The sequence below is a fragment of the Heloderma suspectum genome, chromosome 7, assembly GCF_057233095.1.
Source record: "Heloderma suspectum isolate Gila_16-S chromosome 7, 16-S_ref, whole genome shotgun sequence".
Lineage (NCBI taxonomy): Eukaryota > Metazoa > Chordata > Lepidosauria > Squamata > Helodermatidae > Heloderma > Heloderma suspectum.
The window spans coordinates 93,821,660-93,843,492 of record NC_139464.1 but is presented as its reverse complement, the minus strand read 5'-3'; the positions used below and the strand labels follow the sequence as shown (position 1 = coordinate 93,843,492).

The 21,833-nt window shown below is 42.4% G+C and overlaps 1 protein-coding gene across 7 annotated transcripts in view; it reads left to right on the top strand.

Annotated features, from left to right (window-relative positions):
- The window catches only part of MOV10L1 (Mov10 like RNA helicase 1), a 70,975-nt gene that overhangs the window by 31,049 nt on the left and 18,093 nt on the right, over positions 1-21,833 (top strand). For 3 of the 7 annotated variants that reach the window (XM_084810892.1, XM_084810889.1, XM_084810890.1), the window contains exons 9-20: positions 434-622; positions 3,778-3,892; positions 7,799-7,976; positions 8,682-8,752; positions 9,179-9,270; positions 9,967-10,025; positions 11,567-11,676; positions 12,649-12,742; positions 13,036-13,214; positions 13,887-14,033; positions 16,149-16,270; positions 17,663-17,762. In XM_084810892.1, the coding sequence (XP_084667018.1) occupies positions 434-622; positions 3,778-3,892; positions 7,799-7,976; positions 8,682-8,752; positions 9,179-9,270; positions 9,967-10,025; positions 11,567-11,676; positions 12,649-12,742; positions 13,036-13,214; positions 13,887-14,033; positions 16,149-16,270; positions 17,663-17,762 (1,456 nt within the window). The remainder of the gene's footprint in view (positions 1-433; positions 623-3,777; positions 3,893-7,798; positions 7,977-8,681; positions 8,753-9,178; positions 9,271-9,966; positions 10,026-11,566; positions 11,677-12,648; positions 12,743-13,035; positions 13,215-13,886; positions 14,034-16,148; positions 16,271-17,662; positions 17,763-21,833) is intronic. The other 4 variants (XM_084810894.1, XM_084810891.1, XM_084810895.1 and 1 more) reach the window with 2 other exon arrangements.

The following is a 21,833-nucleotide window of genomic DNA, read 5'->3' as shown; positions in this document are numbered from 1 at the left end:
ACCTATAGAACAGCAGTTACTTGGTATTTTCATGTACGCACAATTAAGCTCATTAATAGAGACAGCCCCTTCCTTATTAGTCACTCTTTCCATGTTCCACTGTCATAACTGTAGATGACCAGTCTCAGTTTTGCCCCTTCTGGGTCTCACAGTATCCAGTCAAAGTGGTAAGTTGTTTGTCTCATTTTCCTTCATTCACAAACATTGTCAGATGCATATGTATACATAATTTCCTTCTGTCCACAACCTCATCTCCACCATCCGGTGCTTTTGCCAAGCTCCAAATCCGCTATTCACCGAACAAAGAGTTAATGCTACTCATGTACTCTTCGGCCATCTTGCTCACAGGTATGACATATCATGGAATAAAAGCCTACTTTCCTGCATGCTTTGCCTCATTATGGCTTTAATGAAATTCTTTATTCCTTTAAAGAAACCCTGGTCGTTGCAAAGAACTTTTGTTGTTCTGTTTTTCTGACTGCATTATTGGTCGCTACATTGAAGCAACTATAGTAACAGAAGAGGAGTCGCTAATAGCAGCCACTGAATCTTTTTCCCAAAGAAAACATCACATCACTTCTGAGCTCCAGAACATAAGGGTTGTTTTACCAGAATGGAAAAGGTACTGCCAGTTACACCAAGTTAAATCCACTTTCAGAAATGACTTGCTTTTTATTGGGGTAGAACGATTTTTAAGTACTGATCCCATAAGTGTGCATATATCTTTAAAAATCTCATTGACTTCATTACATTCATTGTAGGGATGAGCATATACCTGGAAATCACACAAATTTAAATGGGAATAACATAAAATTATAGATAGTTGAGTCATAGCTAATGCTTTCAAGGCCCAGTTGCATGAAGAGGTTCTTGTTGTGACTAGTCTTTAGGGTTGCAGAGTTGTCATGGTGCTGGACTGGTTTGTTCTGTTTTTAAGTTGCCATTTTGCAGTCTGGTTTTTTATTTAGGTATAGCATGGTTTTCTCTGACTCAAAAGTTTACGCCTCTATAAAGAATCCAACCAAAAAATTTCTCATATCTTCCCCCTTTCACTCCCTGCTTGTGAACTCCTCACGAGGGCTCACCCACTGAAATGTACAACTTGAGTACCAAATCACCTGTTTAAGAGCAGGGTGGTAATAAGCTTACGAGTTCACAGGAGAAAGGGTTTAGCCTTCCTTGTCCCCCAAAGCAATTAGTAGGGGAAGTGGTGGTGGTAGGCCAGTAGAGCCCGTACTCTTAGGGAGATCTGTATCAGAGTCAGGAAGAAGAAAAGCTGTTTGGAACCGTGATGGTGTACACTGAGCAACAGCCTAGACATGGATAAGGAGGGGCTGGCCAGATCCATCAGATAGCAGCACTGGAGGCCAAAGTGCTGGAAACCAACCTGGGTTCTACATCATGGCTGAGCTAGAGCCCATTTGATTGCGGATTCTTGACCCCTGAATCCAGAGTCTGTACTCTCAGAGCCTGCACCTTCCCCAGAGAAACTGATCACCTCTATACCAGGGATCTGCATCCCCATGTTGATGGTATTAGTACAGGCAGTGAGCTGGAGGGAATCTTCGGAGAGGAATGTTTCTTGGGTCTGAGTGAAAAGACTGCCCCTTTAAGTGGTAAACTGTACCTAGAAGCATAAAAGGCTTCTGCATCAAGTACCAGACGTTGTCAGAGCAAATTGATCACTTGGAGCTTTCAATGTTGCTGCAGCTACCAGCTTGCAGCCTTGCCCCATCATGCGCTATGGGCTTCTAGTCAAGGACAGGACAGAGGGAAGTGGTGCGACCTCCCAGAAGCCCTTGTTCTTCCTCTGGCCAGTAACGGATTGGGCTGTCCTTCGCTTCCCTCTTTAACTGTAGGACAACTGAAAATTATAGCAGAGTTCTTTCTAGAAGGGAGGGAAGGAGACTTCGCAGGCAGCCCCTAACCTGAGCACTACAGCAAGGGAAAGGGTTTAACCTCACTCTTCCCTCTGCTGTGTGGGAGAATTATCCCCACCTTCTTTATTTGAATGGCCTGGAGATTTTCCTGTATCATTCATACTGTTGGGCAACCTTCCCCAAACGGGTGTCTTGCAGATGTGTTGGACTTCAGCTCCCATCATTCCCAACCAGCATGGACATGACTGAGAATGATGGGAGTTGCATCCCAACACATGTGGAGGGCACCAGGTTGGAGAAGTATGAACAGTATGCTGGCCTTGCCAAAGGTTAGCCATGTGAGACTTTTGTGCTACTTCTACAAAAGTCCTGCTGGGAATGAAACAAGCCTCTCTTCACATTGCTCCCGCCCTGAGTCGTGTGGCAAACACACAAGTCTTCAGGGATAGAGGGGCCAGTAGCATCCACAAATGATGGTTGGCTAGTAAGCCAGCCAAAATAGTGGAGCTCTGTTCATACCCTGGCTTATGGTCCTCAATGTGGCAGATGGTAGAAAACATGCATGCAGGTGCACACAGGTACACACATGCACTACACTAACATCAATTTAAAATCCATCGAACAGTAAAATTATAAAAAGTGCAGTAGAGCGGGGGGGGGGAGCCCCAGAGCAGCCCCAGAGCAGCCCCAGAGCAGCCCCAGAGCAGCAGACTAAAAGACTCTGAAACAACTAATCCCCTGCAATTCAACTATGAATGGATATGTCAGGCTTCCCTAAGGCAGGATTTTGGAGGTGTAGTACCACAGCTGACAGAGCTGTGCTCCTTGTGGCTATTAGCTTAGCCTCTTAAGGCTGAGATAACATGCCAGGGAAAACATAGCTTCTGCTCTTGTGATCCCAGGCAATTCAGGGCTTTAAATATAAAACAGCACCTTGAATTGTCCTGAGAACTGATAGCCAATGAAGCTTGTCTTTTTTTACTAAGAATAATGATGAAGAATTGATGATTACATAAATACAGCAGTGTTTAATCTCCCTGTGAAATAATTCTCATTCCAAAATACAACAGAAGGAAGCCAGTTCGGGTGGGTGGGAAACCAGTCTGTTCTAATGGTCCATTTCTTCAAAAAAATCAAGTGCATCAGTTTATTCATTCTTTCAATCTTGAGTGCCTTGATCATCCACTCTTTCACCATGGGAAGAGAAGCGGTTTTCCAGAAGACTCTCTAGAGTCCTTTGCCCAGTAAACTTGACTTTTAGAACAGGACCACCAGACGGGATGCACATCTGTGTTAATTTTAGCAGAACATTTCCAGAATGTAAAGGTATTTACCTGTCATATTCTGTTTAGTCTTTGAAGAGTATACCATCTGCGTAGCACTTTACTGAGCCTTTCTCCAGCGTAGCTCTTGAACACAGGTGTTTTGGTCCCTGCAGACCATTCCTGTTAACAACTATGCTGCTATATTTTGGACCAACAGCAGCATCATTATGGTCTTCTAGGATGGGGCCCATTGTAGTAGTTCAAACATGACATTATCAGTTTGTCTGAAATCATCTACTGCCATAACAAAGAATCTATACTGACTTTAAAGTGCTGCATGTAAGGTTTGTTTGCTTGTGTGCTTTTCCTCCTGTCTTCCTTTATTTCTTTTCAAACCTGTTAATACTTCAAATCTGGCTAAATCTTGGCTGAAGTTAGCAGATTTGTGATCATCTGTGCCTATCATGCTGCCAGGTCAGTGTCCAGTCCTTATGCATGTTGTGGACAGTTACTATGTGTTTTCTTAATCTTGTTGAATGAAGTCCCATCCTAACTGACTGACAGTAATAAATAAGAGTTTCTTTTTGTATTCTGAGAATAAACTACTACTATGGTTTTTTTTAATCTCTTAGAAACACAAGGAGACAGCTACCAAGTTTTATTCCCCAGTACTCTATTCCAGATAGATTAAGGAAATGCGTGGAGAAGAAATTGGATGTACTGGTTTTTCAGCCACATCTTGGAGAGGTAAGATGTCACTGTAGTATAGATCTCTACAAAATTAAACAGAAAGATGCGTAGCTCAGATATAGCTACAATCTTCTATGTATATGACATCCATAGTAGCAATAATGGCTGGATCTGGAATGGTTTCAGTGCCAGCAGATTTTCCCAAGGTTTGGATCAGATTTAAAAAATAGCTGAAAAACTTGAAATAAATCACGGGACCATATTATACTTGAACCACATAATATGCCTTTTGTGGAGAAAAATGGCAGAAAAGTAGACAGGCATGAAAGGAGAGACCCATTGCACTCTTCCTGCTTCTAGTTTTCCCAGGATCATCTGGTTGGCTGCTATATTAAACAGCAAGGCAGACTAGATTAGGGATGTTAGAGAAATCCGCCGCAGATTCAAATTCTTTAGATTCCAGTCTCAGGAATCTGTGGCGGATCAGCACCACTTACCTCTGCTCCAGGAGGATTGGAGGGGGAACGGCATGCGACTGCTTCTTCCACCAGAGTTGTTCGCCTCCTCCGCGCCGATCGCCATTTCTTAAAAAAAACAACATAACCAGACCTATACACAAGATTCACAGCTCTATTTGCGTATATGTCTATGGGCACATCCTGTTGATTGCCATTTTAAAGAAAAGAAAAGGCGATCGGTGCGGAGGAGGCGAACGGCTCTGGCTGGCAAGGTAAGTGACCCTATAGCTGGTGCAGCTGTGTGGAATCCTCGCAGAGCGGAGCTGCTCTGGAGGATTCTGGGGTGGGGGAGGAACGGATCCCCTCCCCCAGATTCCCCACTGGAACAGACGGTGAGGAATCTGTGCACCCCTATACTAGATAAGTCTTTGGTCTGATTCAACAAGGCGTTTATGTTCTTAGGCAAAGGATGGGCATGTGTAAAAGGTAGCCTTTTCCCTCAGATTAGCAGAGGTAGAATGTTGCAAAGTTTTTTTAAAGCTTTGCTTCCATAATTGCCCTAGTCAGATACAGAATAAAACTATTATCCAGAGGTGTAGGGAATTTGATTAAAGGATCAGCATTCAGTGAGAAAGCAGGGGCTATTAGTATAAAAGCCCAACAAACAAACACAGGCTCTATCCCCTGGAGGTACGTTTCAACATGTGCAAGTCAGAACAATTTGTTCCCCCACACCTTAGAGATCTTGCATGGAGCGAGGGGTCAGGGAAGTCGGAGACACACTTGTGTCTTTCCATACTTAGAGATTTTGGAGGTGGGGAGGGAGAATTATCTGAACTAGACGCTTTGTTTTGCTATCAGAATGGTCCTGCAGTGCATAGACCCAAGTTTCTGGCTTGGATGTAACTTCAGCTATGCGAAAGGTTCTTGTAAATGTATCTCACTGAAACACTCTTTAGTAGGGAAATAGAATTTAACAGGAGGAGCAGAATAAAATAGCCAAATCCAGCTGAAATTCAGTGAGATTTGGGCATCAAATTCATTCCCTCTGCAGACCAGAATTAAGACTGCCATATTAATTACGTTGATTTGAATAAAAAAGATGGCATAAATGAAGGCTAAGGGGCTACCTCAAACTGAGCCACCAGCTCAACAAAAGTAGCTGTCTGACAAGAGAACCTCTTTAGTCATTTCTTTTTAGAGACAAAACTTCCACTTTATATTGGTGCAAAAAAATCAGTTAATCATCAGATCTCTTTGTAATATAGGTCCCTCTTGACAGGGCATGTAACATAAATTCTCCCTCTAACATAATCAGCACAGTTGGCAGTTAAACAGAAAAAGACGCCCATGCGATGGCCAGGAGTGCATTTGCACAGCTGAAGCTGATGGCTAACTGCACCTGTTCCTAGAGACGTCTGATCTGGCTGTGGTCACACATGCCTTAGTTACATCCTGTTTGCACTCCTGTAATGCACTGTACATGGGACTGCCTTTGAAAACTGTTCTGGAACTTCAGCTGGTCCAGAATGATGTGGCCAAACTGTTGACTGGGACTGGTTACACCGGTCTGTTTCCAGGCAGAATTTAAAGTGCTGGTTTTGACCTATAAAGCCCTATACAGCTTGGGACCAAGCTACCTGAAAGACCACCATCTCCCATATGAGCCTGCCTGGTCCTTAAGGTCTTTTGAGACAGCTTGGTAACCCAAGAGAGAGCCTTTTTGGTGTCGTTCCCAGGCTGCGGAACTCCCTCCCAAGAGAGGCTAGGTTTGTTTGTTTATTTCATTTTTATACCGCACAATAGCCGAAGCTCTCTGGGCAGTTCACAAAAAGCGCAGGATAAACAATATAAAATATAAAAGCATTAAAACCACAATATAACAATACAACTAGAATAAATCCAGAATAAAACCTAGCAGCAATGCAGAGATTTAAAATACAGATTTAAAACACCAAAGCTAAAAGACTAGAAAGCTAAAATGATAGGTTCACTCCCTCTCTCCTGTTCTTCTGCTGACAGGCAAATACCACTTTATTGAAGAAGACCTTTGGCCTGGGTCTGTTGGGTTGCATGCAGTTTTTATTATTTTGTAGTTATGTTTTTACTGTATTTTAAAGTATTGTTTTAATCAATTTTAATTGTGTCTGTAAGCTGCCTTGTCTGCCATTTTTGGTAGAAAGGTGGGGTACAAATAAAATAAATAAATACTTTTAAATCTGTATGGTTTTGGCACTTGATGCATAGGAGAGTGGCTCTCTGCCAGGGTATAACTATGGAGAGTTTAGAGTTCTCTCCGTAAATTTCGATTAGTGTTTGATAAAAGACAAGTTGGGGTGATTCTAGGATTTTATTTACGAATCCCCAATTCTGCTCACTGTGGTGAGTTATTGCCCTCTGAATGGGGTGAGAGGACACCCACACTTCCTGTCCAGCTTGGAGCAGGATGGGGGAAATAGTACTTGCCTGTTGCATTGGGAGCTGGGAAGGGAAGCAAGGAATTGTCCCTTGTTCATGGATGTGCAGTGTGAGATGGGCAGAAGGGTACTGGCTACAGCAAATTCTGATTTGGCTACCAAAACCAGCCAAAATGTGTGCACTCCCTGACTATACTGGCAGTATAACTGTTATATGGAAACTTGTGCCGATATAAAAGGTTTCTAAATGTTCCTCTCCAATATGCAGTATTTTATTTTTCCAAAATGTACTGTTAGGCTAATGTATGACCTTAGACAACTCAATTTGTTCTTTGCTTCTGTCTTCCCCAGTCTGAGTCCCTCCAGGTTTTGGCGTACAGCTCTCATCAGCACCAGCCATCATGGTCAATGGTCCGAGATGATGGGTGTTGAAGTCCAAAACATTTGGAGGAACCCATGTTGGTCAAGTCTATGTTACAGATTCTCCAAATAATTGGGTGATCCCCCCCCCCCATCTATTGTAGTGATCAGTGGAGAAAACTTACTTGCTATACTTTTCCTTCCCTAACAATGGCTTTTCATGGACTGTAAAGATATAAAACACACTTTGGACCATTTATTCATTTCCCCTTTTATAACACAAGTTTCCGTATTTGTTACAGGGTGGAAATTTGACACTTGTATACTATAAGATAGGGATGCAGAACCTCCAGCCCATAGAGATTCCACATCTAACCCACAGAGCCTCCCTGGGTTCCTCCAGGGGGCAGGCCTTGACCTCGAAGCCCCAACCCATGGAGGATTCACCCCTAGAAAAACCCCTGCTGTTATCGTAGATCTGAGGTTGGCGATAATGGTGGGAATGTAGACACAGGGACTAGGCTGGCACTGGGTAGAGCATCAGCTGTGTTCTTGTCTTACACTGTAAGAGATGCTTGTAGACAGTCTGAGAATCTGATGTAATTTGTGGTGGTCCTTGAAAGGAATGTTGTCTTACATTGAGTTCACAGCTTCATGGCCCTTCATGTTTTTTGGTGGGCCCTAGAGGTTCTGCAGTGTAAATGATGTCAAAATGTCTTTCATTTCAGGGCCTGACTCTAGCTAATTATAAAGCAAACTTTTCTACTCTGCTGTGGCTTGAGGAGATCCATGAAGAGATGGAAATGAAGGATTTCTCCATGTGTGGAGTCACCTTAAAAAAGAATGGGAACTTCCTAGTACTTGAAGTACCAGGGGTCACAGAGGGGCGTCCTCCTTTATGTACAGGTATAGCTTCCAGTAGTGTTAAACACAGTGTTAATACTGTACGATCAGAAGAATGTATTCTGTCCATATGAACAGCATTAAGTGATCTTTTAAAGTGTATTTTGGTCAGGTCTAGTAAAACATTTGGATTTTTTAAATTTTCCAACCTAAAATTTACAGAGTTTTGTTTATAAACCTAAATATTTTTTTTATTTTAAATACCTAGCATTAAACGCGTATTGCAATTGTCTGCCTGCTGTTTTCATTTATTTCCCAAGATGTCTGAACATTTCAGAGATACCAGAATGACTAGGATATATAAAGTGTAATAGAAGCTGTAGTGCATTGGTAGAGCATCTCCAGGTTGGGCTGGGAAAACTTTTGTTTGAAACCCTGGACAGCCATTGCTGCTAGTCAGTGTCGACAATACTAGGTTAGTTGGACCAAGGATCTGACTTGGTATAAATCAGGTTCCTATGTTCGTAATATCATTCATTAATACCCTGACAATTAGGAACGTTTTTGGAACCATAAATCAAAATAATTCCTGTTTTGGAAATACCAGTTTTCCCTTGAAAGAAGGTTATTACACAGCATTACTACCCTATCATCTTGCTTATGATACAGTAATATGCTTGGACCTTTTCATTCAGATGAAAAGGATGACCTCCTAATTGCTTTAGTTCATATAGGGAAGAAATGTAATGTGTATATATTTTAAATTAGGTGACAAAGTGATATTAAAGACCCAAGACTACTCGGAGAAAATAATCCACTACATTGCATATGTCACTGAGGTACGTTGGTTGTGTTTGCTTTATTCAGCTTTGTGTAATTTTGTTTTCTAACAGTGCATTCCTATCCATGTTTACTCAGAAGTAAGTCCTGTTGTGTTCAGTGGGGCTTATTCCCAAGAAAACATTCATAGTATTGCAGCCTACAATTTCTAATGGAAATGGAGTATGGGAGAATAAGTACTCTTGATTTGGGATTCATTGCAGGTAATGGTTTGAATGGTCTTATAGTTACATCATACCAGAGTTCTTAGGTGTGTTCAGTGCTTCTGATTTCTCCAGATTTCAACAGTTAAATGCAATTTAACTTCTATTAAAACATTTCACTCACAAATATAGAAGATACAGTTGACATATTCCTGAGTTAAGATTGCTGAAGTTCAATCTCTAACAAACTGGTAAGTTTATTTTCCTCCTCTTTATATGCAGATTCATGATGAAGAAGTTACTCTGAAGCTTAACCCAGAGTTTGAACAGGCTTATAATTCTGAACCCATGGATGTGGAATTTACTTTTAGCAGGTATATCTTTTCTTTACAATATTTTCATTATGAAGCAAAATGTTTATGTTTACTGGCCAGTTTAGGAGGTTCATTGTAGAGCCTGGCTTTCGTCCACCTTCTCTGTTGCATAATTTCACACTGGAGAAAAATGGGTGATCGTCTGCTAGGATGACTTGCTCAAGGCGAGCCTTCACAATGCCATATGTACAAAATGGAAATAACAGTGACTCAACCTTGCAGAATTGCTATCACGACAGTCACATAAAACATCTCTCTCTTCTGTGCGCAGACATATATAGTGCTGACTGCTTCTGTTTTATACTAGCATCTTTGAGCATGATGAAAACAAATGAACCTTTCCTTAAAAAAAAAGTCTCATTTAAGAACAAAGTGTTTCCTATCTTCTTCTTCTTTTTTTAAGATAATGCAACTATTTTTCATGCAACTTTGAGGGAAATATTGGATAATGTCTTTTTATTTTTTTTAAGCTGCTACTGTGAAGTGGCTGAGCCGAAGCAGCTGGTTTAAGAAATTTGTCCTCTTACCTATGTAAATACAGCAGCAGCCTAAGAGAATATATCGATCAGACCTATTTATTCATTCATTCATTCATTCATTTCATTTCTATACCGCCCAATAGCCGAAGCTCTTCACAACCTAGTGTTGTGAAGTCTTGAATCCTAAGGTTTAGCATTTATTCTGATCTGTTGACAGGACTACCAGTCGGAGATGCCATTTTGCAGTTGAACAAGCCATCCATTTAGGTGAAAAGGGTGAGATGTGTGTTTCTCTCTAATGAATGTTGTGACAGTAATGAGAGATTCAGGTCTACTTCAAACAAAACTGCCACTGTGTGGCTACTGCTTAAAATTCCATCACATAAGGACTGGTCTGTGCACCAGGTTTTGGCATACAGCTCTCATCAGCACCAGTCAGCATGTTCAGTGGTCAGAGATGTTGGGTGTTGAAGTCCAAAACATCTGGAGGGACCCCTGTTGGTCAAGTGTATGTTAATCACCCAAGTGATTCCACATGGCTTTCTCCTCACCTCTGCAATATTCTACTGTCAGTAGCTTATTTTGGGCGCTGATGCACTTGCAAGGTGCATATGAATAATTTATCACATGGAACAACCCCTGTATGGATGCAATTTCAGGCAGAGTTTACATGGAAGGTAAGCCTTAATGCACCGTGATGTTAAAAAATACCTTGTACAGTTTCTTGAAAGTTAGGCAGGAAGTTTTGGTAAAAAAATTATATCTCTTCCGGTGATTACTTAAAAGTGGTGCATACAGCTGTTCCAGCCTAGTTCCAAAATGACATTCTCCTCGATTTTAAGCAGCTGATGTCATTGAATGAATTCTATTTTGGCCTCTGTAGAATTATGGGATTCAGATGAGAGAAGGAATCCTATTCAGGGCACATCTGAAATTACTGTTCCCTGTTTGTTTTGAAGAGGCATTCAAGAATGGGTTAAGTCTCTCATCTTCCTAAAGAAAGGCAGGAATCACAATGACGAAGAACTTGCACTTTAGTCTTGGTGATTTTGGCTCCTCCTCTTATGCATCATTGCTTATTTTTTGAATCTGCGTTTCTTCTCCTGCTTGTTGCCTTTTATCTCATCATTCAAGTTCCTCCTCTTGTTTTGTTTTTCTGAAAAACGTTTATTTGGTTGTTCTCTTTCTGCCTTTGGTTTTCATCCCTATCCCTCCCTCTCCTTGCCTCTTCCCCTCTGGACTCTGTTCCACCCAATGCTTTGGCTCCAGTGGGGAAACCTATAATGGAGAAGGAGAAAAAAATATCTATTATGCACATCAGAGTCATGAGGAGCAAAAATGGTGCTTATAGGTTATGAAGGTCTATTGGGGATAACTGAAAACCCTGCCAACTTCTGTGCCTTCTTCCCCTGCAACTTACATATTAATTCTTATTCCCCCCTCCTGATGTATCAAAGCCATGCTAGGTTTCCCCAGCTTAAGTCTTAAAGCATTTCTTTGTGGCATCAGAGCTGGGTTTTGAGGTTGTAAATACTTCTATTTCTCTTTATGTCCACAGAGGAAGGGCCAGTTCATCTTAGAGAAAGAAACCACAAGTGTTTTAATTTTTGGTGACTTTGATATATGTTCATGTGGATTACTTCAGCCAAAAAGGCACAGACAGAGGGAAAGTGGTGTTGTAACTTTGGTCCTTTAAAGAATGTAGGAAGGCAGAAAAATATTTTGGGCGTCTTCTGTAACGTCAGTTTCTTTTAAACTTTTAAGTTGATAAAATTGAATGATACCATTCCTGTTTCTCTTTCATTTTTGTCCCAAAGTTTTATTTCCTGATAGTCTTACTGTGCAGTCTCCACAAATTGTCAAGCAGTGGCGTGATTCAGAATGTACTTACAGTGCTCAAATACAAAGTATCACACAGGAAGCTAAGGTAAACCTTTGCCACCAATCTGTTATCAGCTTTTCACTAAATTATTTACTGCTGTGGCTTTCTATGAATTCATCAGTTCATTTGTAACAAAATGTAGTAAACATTTGTTGCTACACTCACATTTTGTACTTAAATATTGGTGTCAGGACATCAAGTCATGTGAAAGCAAAGGTCTGTACAATAGCTTTAAGTTTTTTGTCTTAAACTTGATAGTTCTTGGGTGCAAGTTAGGAGTTCATATATGTATGTATGTATGTTTCTTTCTGAAGCAGTTTCATGACTCCACCATCTGTGTCTTTTTGTCCCTATAGTGCTTTCATGACTGTTTAACCTATTGACATAGTACCAAAGAGTACACCTGCAATAAGAAAGTAGTGCTGCAGATTCCTCTTGTGCTTAAAAGGATAGCAAAAGTTGTGATAGCTCATATTTTTCACTCCAGCAGGCTTCTTACATTGTGCATTCCTCAACCACCCAGGCCCCTTCTACCTTTTTCTCTCCCAGCACTGTCTTCCTCCTTACCTAGCCTCCCCCAACATAACTCCATCTGCCCCATTTCCTGCCCCTCCCCCTTCCCAGATCACTCTGTTACTTATTTTTCCTCATTCAGACCTCTGATACATAACAGTGGCTCAGCTCAGGCACAGCTCAGCCATACGTCGTCCCCTTCTCTTTCCTCCAAAGTCTTGGAGTTGCCACCAATCAAAATGGAAGTGGGTATGTTCATCAAAGGCCAAGCAGGGCCAGCAAGCAGGCAGAAGAGCAGTGTAAGTCAGGGAGAATGTTTTAGTTGGATTATTTTGGTAATCTGGTGCTGAGGAGAGCAGGTAGCCTGGCGGACACCATTACAGGCCTTTGGGGGCACCTTGGGGACTGTGGGCACTATGTTGGGAACCCCAGCTTTATCTGGCACAAGCTACTGTTCATAAATATTGTGAAGGTTTATTTTCTTTCTCTTTTTGTTACTTTCAGAATGAGAGGGTGCAAAATGGTAATGGAACAAGGAAACCAAAAAATAAAAACGCAGTTGTTGTTTCTGATATGGTGACTGTTGCCACACAAACAAGTTAGTATAATTTTAATTCTTGCTTATTTTTGCTAATATGAAGTGGTTTGGTAGATGCAGTTTAGTTGTTCATCAGCTTTTGCTGTATTATAGGATAAATAATCTGTACGTGGCTGGTATTTTTTTAAGATAAATTAATGTCTTACATGGTTGGTATTTTTTCAGATGAATGTGTGTATTTACACATTTTGTAAATAATAGAAAAACTTCTAAGTACTGCTTTTTAAATTGAGTGCACTCCAGAGAGAGACTTCTAAAATATATATATATATATATACACCATTTGAATATAGTAAATGGAACTGCATTATCTAATAGAAGAGACTGTGACTTTTTCAACCATCTGCTGAACGAGCATCAGAAACTAGCAGTGAAAAGGATACTTAGTGGTGAATGTCGTCCAACTCCTTATATTCTCTTTGGACCACCAGGAACTGGCAAAACTGTTACAGTCATTGAAGCAATTTTGCAGGTAACACCGAACAATAATATAACTGGGCCTTGCCACTGCTACTTTTAATAATTTTAACTCTTCGTGAAGTCATTTACTTAATCATGCATGCATGAGCTATGAATTTCCACTGATTGAGAAGGTTTTTTTGTTTTAAAGAGAAAGCCAAGGCCTTTTCTGCAGTAGGACTCTAACATAGTCAGAACTGATCTGAGGATAACATGACTTGTTCTGTCTTCACTGAAATCATCTGGGAGTAAGAGTAATTGCAGTGGTGTTGCTCTGAGCACTATATTCACTTGAAGAAGGGCTACTTCCTGTGTTTCAGAAAGTGTGTTAATGTAAATCTTTCGTGGTAGATCAAAATAAAGAAAAAAGTCCTACTTCAGTGCATAATTCATAAATCACTGGGATATTCTGAAGGTAGTATTCTGCACATCTAGTCCTCTAGTAGTTCCAGTCTCTCTTCATAAAGTTTTCCTGATAGCAAATGGACTTTGGAACATCTGTGAATAGGGGAAAGTCACTGTTGGTCTCTTTCTTAAAGGACAGATACTTGAGATGTGAAGAAATAAGAATGGCAGAAAATAATCTGTGCAGTATCTATTTCTGTACTATTTCACTGCTCAGTATATTAAGAATAGCCATCCAAGAGAAGGTGAAAGATTACTGTGTTTGTTATAACATTTTTAGATACATAACACTTTACCAGACAGCCGAATACTGGTCTGTGCTCCATCAAACAGTGCAACAGATCTAGTTTGTTCACGACTTCATGACAGCAACATGTTAAAGCCAGGAGTTATGGTCAGAGTTAATGCATCCAGCAGAAATGAAGAGGTAATTTGTTTTAAGGACTGCCTTGCTCCATGTGACTTCATTCTGTCTTAAATGCATCATTATGTATTTCAGGGGTGCAGCCTCAGTGCAAGCTCTCTTGCCATCTGAAGTGGGGGAGAACATGTGCTGCCACCGCATTGCGCCTCTCCTTCCCCCGTCACGCGTTCCCCCTTACCTTTGCCACCACTGCATCGGTAAAAGTAAGGGGGCATGGGACAAGGGAAACATAGGGTGGGCAGCTGCTCCAGAGAGCCCCACTGACTGCTTTCTTGCTGCAGCAGCAAGTGCCACAGCAGGAAAGCGGCTGGTGGGGCTCTCCAGAACACCAAATGGGGGCATCAGGGCAGCAGTGATAGGCCCTTCTGGTTGAGTGGGGGAGCAGTGCAATTTTCCACTCCTCCCACTCCACCGCCTGATGCAGGTTCCTCAGCCTGTTTCATGGGAGGGCTAGCCCTGTGGGAGTGGGCAGATTGTGGCCTTCCAGATGTTTTGGCCTACAACTCCCATCATCCCTCACCGTTGTCTGTGCTTGCCAGGGCTAATGGGAGTTGTAGGCTAAAACATCTGGAGGGCTACAAGTTGCCCTCCCCTGATGTATTTGAAGCTCAGAGTTGTCTGTATACAGTAAGTTTAACATTTTGTTTCTTTATCTTTAGTTGTATTGAGCAATGCTTAAATTTTCCAAATTACACAGCTGCCACTTCTAAACAGTATTTACTGATATGTCCCTCCTGATTTGTGGAATATCAAATCTGCAGATTTTAGGATTAATCAGCCCGATTAGAGGTTGCTCTGTGATGTGTGAACCTGGATACTTTGAGCTAGTTGTGGGTTAAACTACCCAAAGTTAACCTAACAACTAATTGTAGGTTAACTTTGGGTTGTTTAACCCACGATTAGCCCATAGTGTCTGTGTTCGCTCATCACGGAGCAACCTCTGATCAGACTGATTGGAGATTGCATATTCAGAATGGCAGTGGCAAAGACCCTAGAAAATTGTGGGTTAATTGCATGCAGATTGGGTCATTGCTTATGTTACCTCCGTGCCGCGCTAGTTCTGTGAAGAGAGGACAATTTAAATGGGCACTTCTTATTGTGGGGCAAGAGCACAGTGGAAGAACACAGTCCACCTTGGAGAGAGACTTTAAAAGCAACGTAGAAGAGGCATGGAGAGCTATAGGAATGCATTGCACAACTTGAACAAACAACATACATACCTTCACGGAGCCCCCCACGTGTCATCTGACTCAGAAGTACCGTAATAATAGCTTAAAAATAAAACTGTGTTGTTCTGCTGCTTCAGAATATTGAAAAACTGCCGCACCGGAATCCTGCCACTCTGCTCTTGGACAGTGAAACAGGTTGTAGTTCTGCATGGAAAGCAAAACAGCGTCCGACTGCTGTTCCTCAGCAGCTCACCTGAGGCACAGCTGCTGCATCTGAGTACTTCTGTCTGTACTTGGGCAGTGAAAAGACTTGCAGTTCTAGGTGGCATGAAGTAAAGAACGCACAGACAGGAACCCAATTGCCAGCACTAGAGGAGCGTGATGAGATTATTGTTGTTGGGAACAGACACAATAATCTAATGAGAGCTGGGCTTAGTGGGGGAGGATATGCTACCCCAGAACAAAGCCATGTTTCAGAGTGGGGTAGAAGCAGCTCCAGTGTACCCTTTAAAAATGTACCTTCCATTGGGGATCCTTCTAGATGGAAAGGCAGGATAGAAATCAAATAGGTAAATAAAGAATCAAGCTGTCAACATCTTTCTTCCCATCTTTAAAAATTATGCTTTGGTGTTAGTATTCTGTCACCTATGTACATGATCTGCACATTGTGGGTTGGATCCAGATTTAGCCGTGTGCAGCTGGTCTGGTAGAAGTGGACTTCCCCGCCTCCTGCTTTCCACTAGCCCTTGAAAATGCTACACAAAATGTTGAGGGACCCTGCTAAATGAGGTGGGCTGTGGTGCAGGGAGCGGGAGGAAGAATCCCCAAAAATGGAATGGAAGTGCCTTCCATGAACAGAGCCTTTTCATTCACGAAAGGCAAATCCAGCCCTCTAGGTTTAGCCCGTGATATAAGTACTTACGGCACAACTGTTTGCTTCTGTTGACAGAGTCTCAGTGATGTAATAAAGCTTTACTGCAAAGATGGGGAAGACATTTGGCAAGCATCTCGGTTCAGGATAATCATTGTGACGTGCAGCAGTGCAGGAATGTTCTACCAAATAGGAATAAGGTAATTGGATGCCTGTTTTGGTGAAACATTCAAAACAAGACTGAGATGTTATAAGCCTCTCCCTTTTTTTTTTACAAGGTAGTCCTATGAACAAAGTACAACCAGAAACGGCAAAAGAACCCACCACTGTATGGAAAATTCAATGGTCTTTAATCCAATTGTATTTTGCAGTACACTGTGTCAAGGAATATTTTAATAAGTCATCTTGGTATCATAAACGCTGCTGGGTGAAGCTTACTGCGTGATCTTGGGCCAGTTACCATCTCTCACCCTATAATGTACCTCACAGGGTGATTGTAAGGATAAAATGGGATGGAGACACACATAATGCTGCCTGTGATAATTGGAGGAAAGGCTAGATATAAATGAAATGAATTATTCACTGCCACATTCAAACCATCTTACTTAAATGTTACAGTAGTATTAGAATACTCAATGAATATTTCACAAAACATGGGGAAATAAAGATTATTTCATTTTCCATGCAGCTGTGTGTTTTATTTATTTCATTTAGGAGTCACCCTTTAGCTGAGGCTCTCAGGGTGAGTTACATAATGAAAGCAAACACAATAAAACGAATAACATCCCTTAAAACAAAAGAAATTGCAAGTAGCAGCTCAATAGTTTAAAAATGGAAGATAAATATCAAGGCAGTAAGGGAGAAGAACAATTTTAAAACACAGCTTTACAGCGTACCATTAGGAGTAAAACAAGTATCAAGCTAAAAATAATGTAAAGCCCTGAGAGGATAAAAAGGGGGTTGCCCGGCACCAGAAAATGGATCGAGTCAGCACAAGATGGACCTCTCTAGAGAGTATTCCACAATTTAGGGAGTACTATGGAAAAGGCCTTCTCATAAGTAGCCACCCGTCACCTCTCAATATGTGGAGGTTCATGAAGCAGGCTTCTACACATATAACACTAAATCATAATTTAGTGTTATGTCTAAACTAGGTCTAAGAGTTTAAATAAACCCTGAGTTCACATGCCATTGAGAAATATATTTAGTTTAAAATTGGAAATGGAAGTTTCTGATCTTCTCCTGGCACGTGAAAGAAGACAAGGAAAGAGAGTACACAGGCTTGAGGCCTGCTGCAACTCTCATTCAGACCAGGTTAAGTCTGAACTGGGCCTGTGTGCATGTTAGGTGATTTACTCTCAAGGTATGCAAGAGCAAATGTTTCCTACACTGAAGTGTATATGTGAAGCAGCCCCAAGGTAGCCTGTTCTTAACCTATACAAAATAGAGAATAGACTGGATTGAAATACTTAGTTCACAAATATTACTCGGGCACAATTTTTATTTTTCTAGAGCTGTTTGCTTAGGCACTACCATGGGGTGGCAGAACATACCGCAAGCACACAGTTTCAACGGTTGTTCTCTAACTCTAGGGTTGGACACTTCACACATGTGTTTGTGGATGAAGCAGGGCAGGCAAGTGAACCAGAATGCCTAATCCCACTGGGGCTGATCTCAGAAACCACTGGGCAGGTAAGTTTCTACTGCATTCAGTTGATTGAGGCTTTCTACATTTTTTTTTCAGAGATTACTTTTTCTGTGAGATTATTTCAGGATTTGTTGAAGTTTCCAGCAAAGAGAATCTTTGGTTCTTCAATTGAAAAAGACATTGACCCAGTTTGCATGATGAAACAGCCCATGGTTCGTTAACCGTGGATTGTTTGGGAGTGGGAGCAAGCAAGCATGCTGGCTCCCAACTGCTCGTGTGCTTCCGCTGCACTAAACAACCCAAGGGTGCTCCATCCCTAGGTTGTTCTCCTTGTCTTCCAAACCTGGAACTCTGGGTTGTTGGCAAGACAAAAGATTGGGGGATGGCAAAGGAGTGGAAAGGGACAAGATTGTTTGTGTTCGTGCACGCAGACTCTGCTGTGACAGGGACACAGCTACTGCTCTTTCCCTCAGAGAGGGAAAGATTGGGGGAGATGAGGAGGGTAGAAGTGTGTGTGTGTAAATGCAGCCATTGAGCATACTAATCTCAAATCCCATTGAAAGTATTGGAAATATGGAGTGACACATCTTGTGTGGATGGGTCATTTCCTGGTTTATGCTGAGAACACATTTAAGTACCCAAGGACAGAAGTGCTGCTCATAGAAGTCAATGGGGAATTCAAGATTATAATACACCTATAATTGGACACCCGTATCCGTTCTCTTCCCCCCGCCCCCCAGCCTACTTCCCCAAAATGTAGCAGAATAGAAAAGAGTTCCTGCTCTTTCTAACTCTGGTTCTGTTAAGTGTTTTTCATGTTTTCAGCTCATTAGTCCTATGAGTGTAAATTCCAAAGCAAGTGTAGTTTATTATCCCCATATTGCAGGCTGGAAGGTGTTGTGGCTGGGGCAAGAATGGCTTATGACAGCCCTGCAGTATAGTTCATGCTGAAAACTGCAGGTTGGGGGGTCAGGCTGAAGTGTTGTTTGGTGATATTTTATTCCTGCTGAAGATTGGGAATTGGGCTGATTCTGAGAGAATAGCTTGCATCATCCTGCAGTGTTATCCAATTCTGTTACCCCCATGTTGCAAGTTGAGCAGAGAGAGCAGCATATTTATAATGCAGCAGTGTAGTTCACTTCTATAATCTATTAAAGGGCGGGGGGGGGGCCGTGCTGAGAGAACAATTCACTGCAGTACAGTCCACTACTAATACTTGAGGTAGGGCTGAGGCTGGCTTGTATTCCGAGTCAAAATTTCCCCATACAAGATGTCCCCTTAGGTTGCAGGGCAGGTCAGTCTATTGAATTTGCCCCTCAGACCTCCTGCCAAGCCAAATCCAGTGCGCAATTGCATGCAGAAGCCTCATGCTTCATTGGCATGCACACAGATGGGTTGTGCTTTTCACACCAAAACAACAAAAACAAACTTTTTTGCAAGCTAAGACCAGATCCAAGTTAGGAAGAACACTGACTTTTATCCTTGCTGCCACTTTGCTTTTTTTGTGAGGTAGACAGCTTGCTGCCCAATCTCAGATACAGTTATATTTTGGATTTCTCCACTGATTTCTATTACCCAGCAGGATATTTTCTTTTAAGTCTACTGAAACAGGTAATTTACATTATGTGTGTCTCTACCCGTCATATATATTATTTGGGAAGAGAGTTGATGACAGGAAAGAGCCAGAGCAGGATAAGGGCACATAATATTGTCACAGGCAGTGGAAAAGACAGCCAGGGGAAGAAGATGGTGAAGGACATCAGGGTTTCCCGCCTCCCAGCTGAGCAGAGCAGAGCAAGCTGCTCCAGCTGGTCCAGGGACTACAGAAGCCAGCTCCCAGAGAGCGAGCGAACAGGAGTTGGCCAGGGGAGTTGCAGTGGTTGAAGAGACAAAGGAGACAGAGGCTAAGAGGTAAGTGGGCTGCAGGAAGCCCAGGGGGCTGACCTTTATCCTTCTGATTGGCTGTGAGCTCACCAGGTGCTTCTGAGAGCTCCAACTGAATTGGAGGGGTGTGGCCTGAGTACTCCCAGCAGCTGACTGGGCGGGAAGCTTCAGTCTGTTTCCCGCCTCCCAGATCAGCAGAGCAGAGCAAGCTGCTCCAGCTGGTCCAGGGACTACAGAAGCAGGCAAGCTCCCAGAGAGCGAGCGAACAGAGTGAGTGAACAGGGGGAGCAAACAGGAGTTGGCCAGGGGAGGTCAAGGGGGAGGCCCCTAACATTTATTATTATTATTATTATTAAACTAACTTTTTTCCATTTATTTGTCTTGTAACACAGACTTTCACACCAGTGGGACTCTGCTTTTAACCTCTACTGAGTAGAGGAGCAGGCACAGGCTAGTCTAGAACAATCACAAAGCTAGACACAAAAAGGGAAAGGAGGCTATGGAAGGACAAGACTCTCCAGTGGTGGTGACCTGCACGGTGTGTGCAATGTTTGTTTTCTTGCCTGAGAACAACATGGCCTACACCTGCAACAAGTGCAAGTTGATCACGCTGCTGGAAGAAAAGTAAGTGGCCTGGAGCAACGACGGTTGACCCTCCGGGGAATAAGAGAACTCGAAGCGTTCTTGGACAGAATGCGGGAACTACAGCAGCAAAGGGAAGACCAGAAGCTTGAAGAGCAACAGCAAGGTGAGTCAGTGGGAAATGCTGAGGTGAAGAAAAATGGAGTAGAGGATACTCCTTGGAAAAGGGTGACAGTTAGGAGAAGAAGAACTAGATGCCACTCTGCACCAGTGGAAGCAGTGGAGCTGTGGAACCGATTCCAGGTACTTGCGGATGAGACTGGAGGACAGCCTGCAGAGGAAGAATCACAGGGGAACCTACATGAGAGTGAGCAAGAAGCTGAAGGTCAGTCAAATAGAGGCGATGAAACCCAGGCCTACTAGAAGAAGAGAAGAGTGGTAGTAGTGGGAGACTCCTTGCTGCGTGGGATCGAGACCCAAGTATGTTGCGAAGACCCGTGGACTCGCCAGGTATGTTGTCTCCCGGGAGGACAGATTAGAGACGTGACTGAAAGGTTGCCTGCACTCATAAAGCCCACTGACAGGTATCCCTTTCTTCTCATCCATGTGGGAACAAATGATACCGCCAAGCGGAGCTACGAAGAGATCACGTCAGACTTTGAAGCTTTGGGAAGGAAACTCAAGAACTTTGGGGCCCAGATAGTTTTCTCATCCATCCTTCCAGTAGTTAGAAGAGGGATAGAAAGGGAACGAAAAATACTCAGGGTGAATGACTGGCTACGAAGGTGGTGCCAACAAGAGAGATTTGGATTCTGGGACCACGGGTTATACTTCCTGGAAAATGGGCTGTTGGCTAGGGACGGGTTGCACCTCACAAAGGATGGGAAGAATATCTTTGGCCACAGCATGAAGAACTTCATCAGGAGGGCTTTAAACTGAATCCTACGGGGAAGGGAGATGTAATGTTGGGGGTAACAATGGACGTAGGCGCATGAACTGCAACCGAGAGAACAGCTCTGATAGCGCCCAATAATAGTCTTCAGACACATGTAGGAAGAAAGCCAGACTATGAAGCACATGGTCTTCAATGTCTATATACTAATGCCCAGTGTATGGGAAACAAACAGAACGAACTTGAACTCTTAATACAAGAGGGAAATTATGACCTGATAGGTATAACTGAGACTTGGTGGGATGACTCTCATGACTGGAATACAGCAATTGAAGGATATATTTATTATTTTATTTATTTATTTCATTTCTATACCTAAGATATAACTTGTTCAAAAAGAACAGGAGGAACAGAAAGGGAGGTGGGGTTGCACTGTATGTGAAAAATACATATCTCTGCACAGGAATACAGGAGGATGAGCTTGGTAGCTCCATTGAGAGCATCTGGGTTGAAATATATGGAGCAAAGAATAAAAGGAACCTGGTGGTCGGAGTCTACTACCAGCTACCCAATCAAGGAGAAGACAAGGATGAAACTTTTGAAAAGCAAATAGCCAGTGTTTCAAGGAAGCATGATGTAGTAGTAATGGGGGACTCCAATTTCCCCAATATTTGTTGGGAGACAAATTCTGCAAAACATGGCCCCTCCAGGAAATTCCTGACTTGTGTGGCAGATAACTTCCTCCTACAGAAAGTAG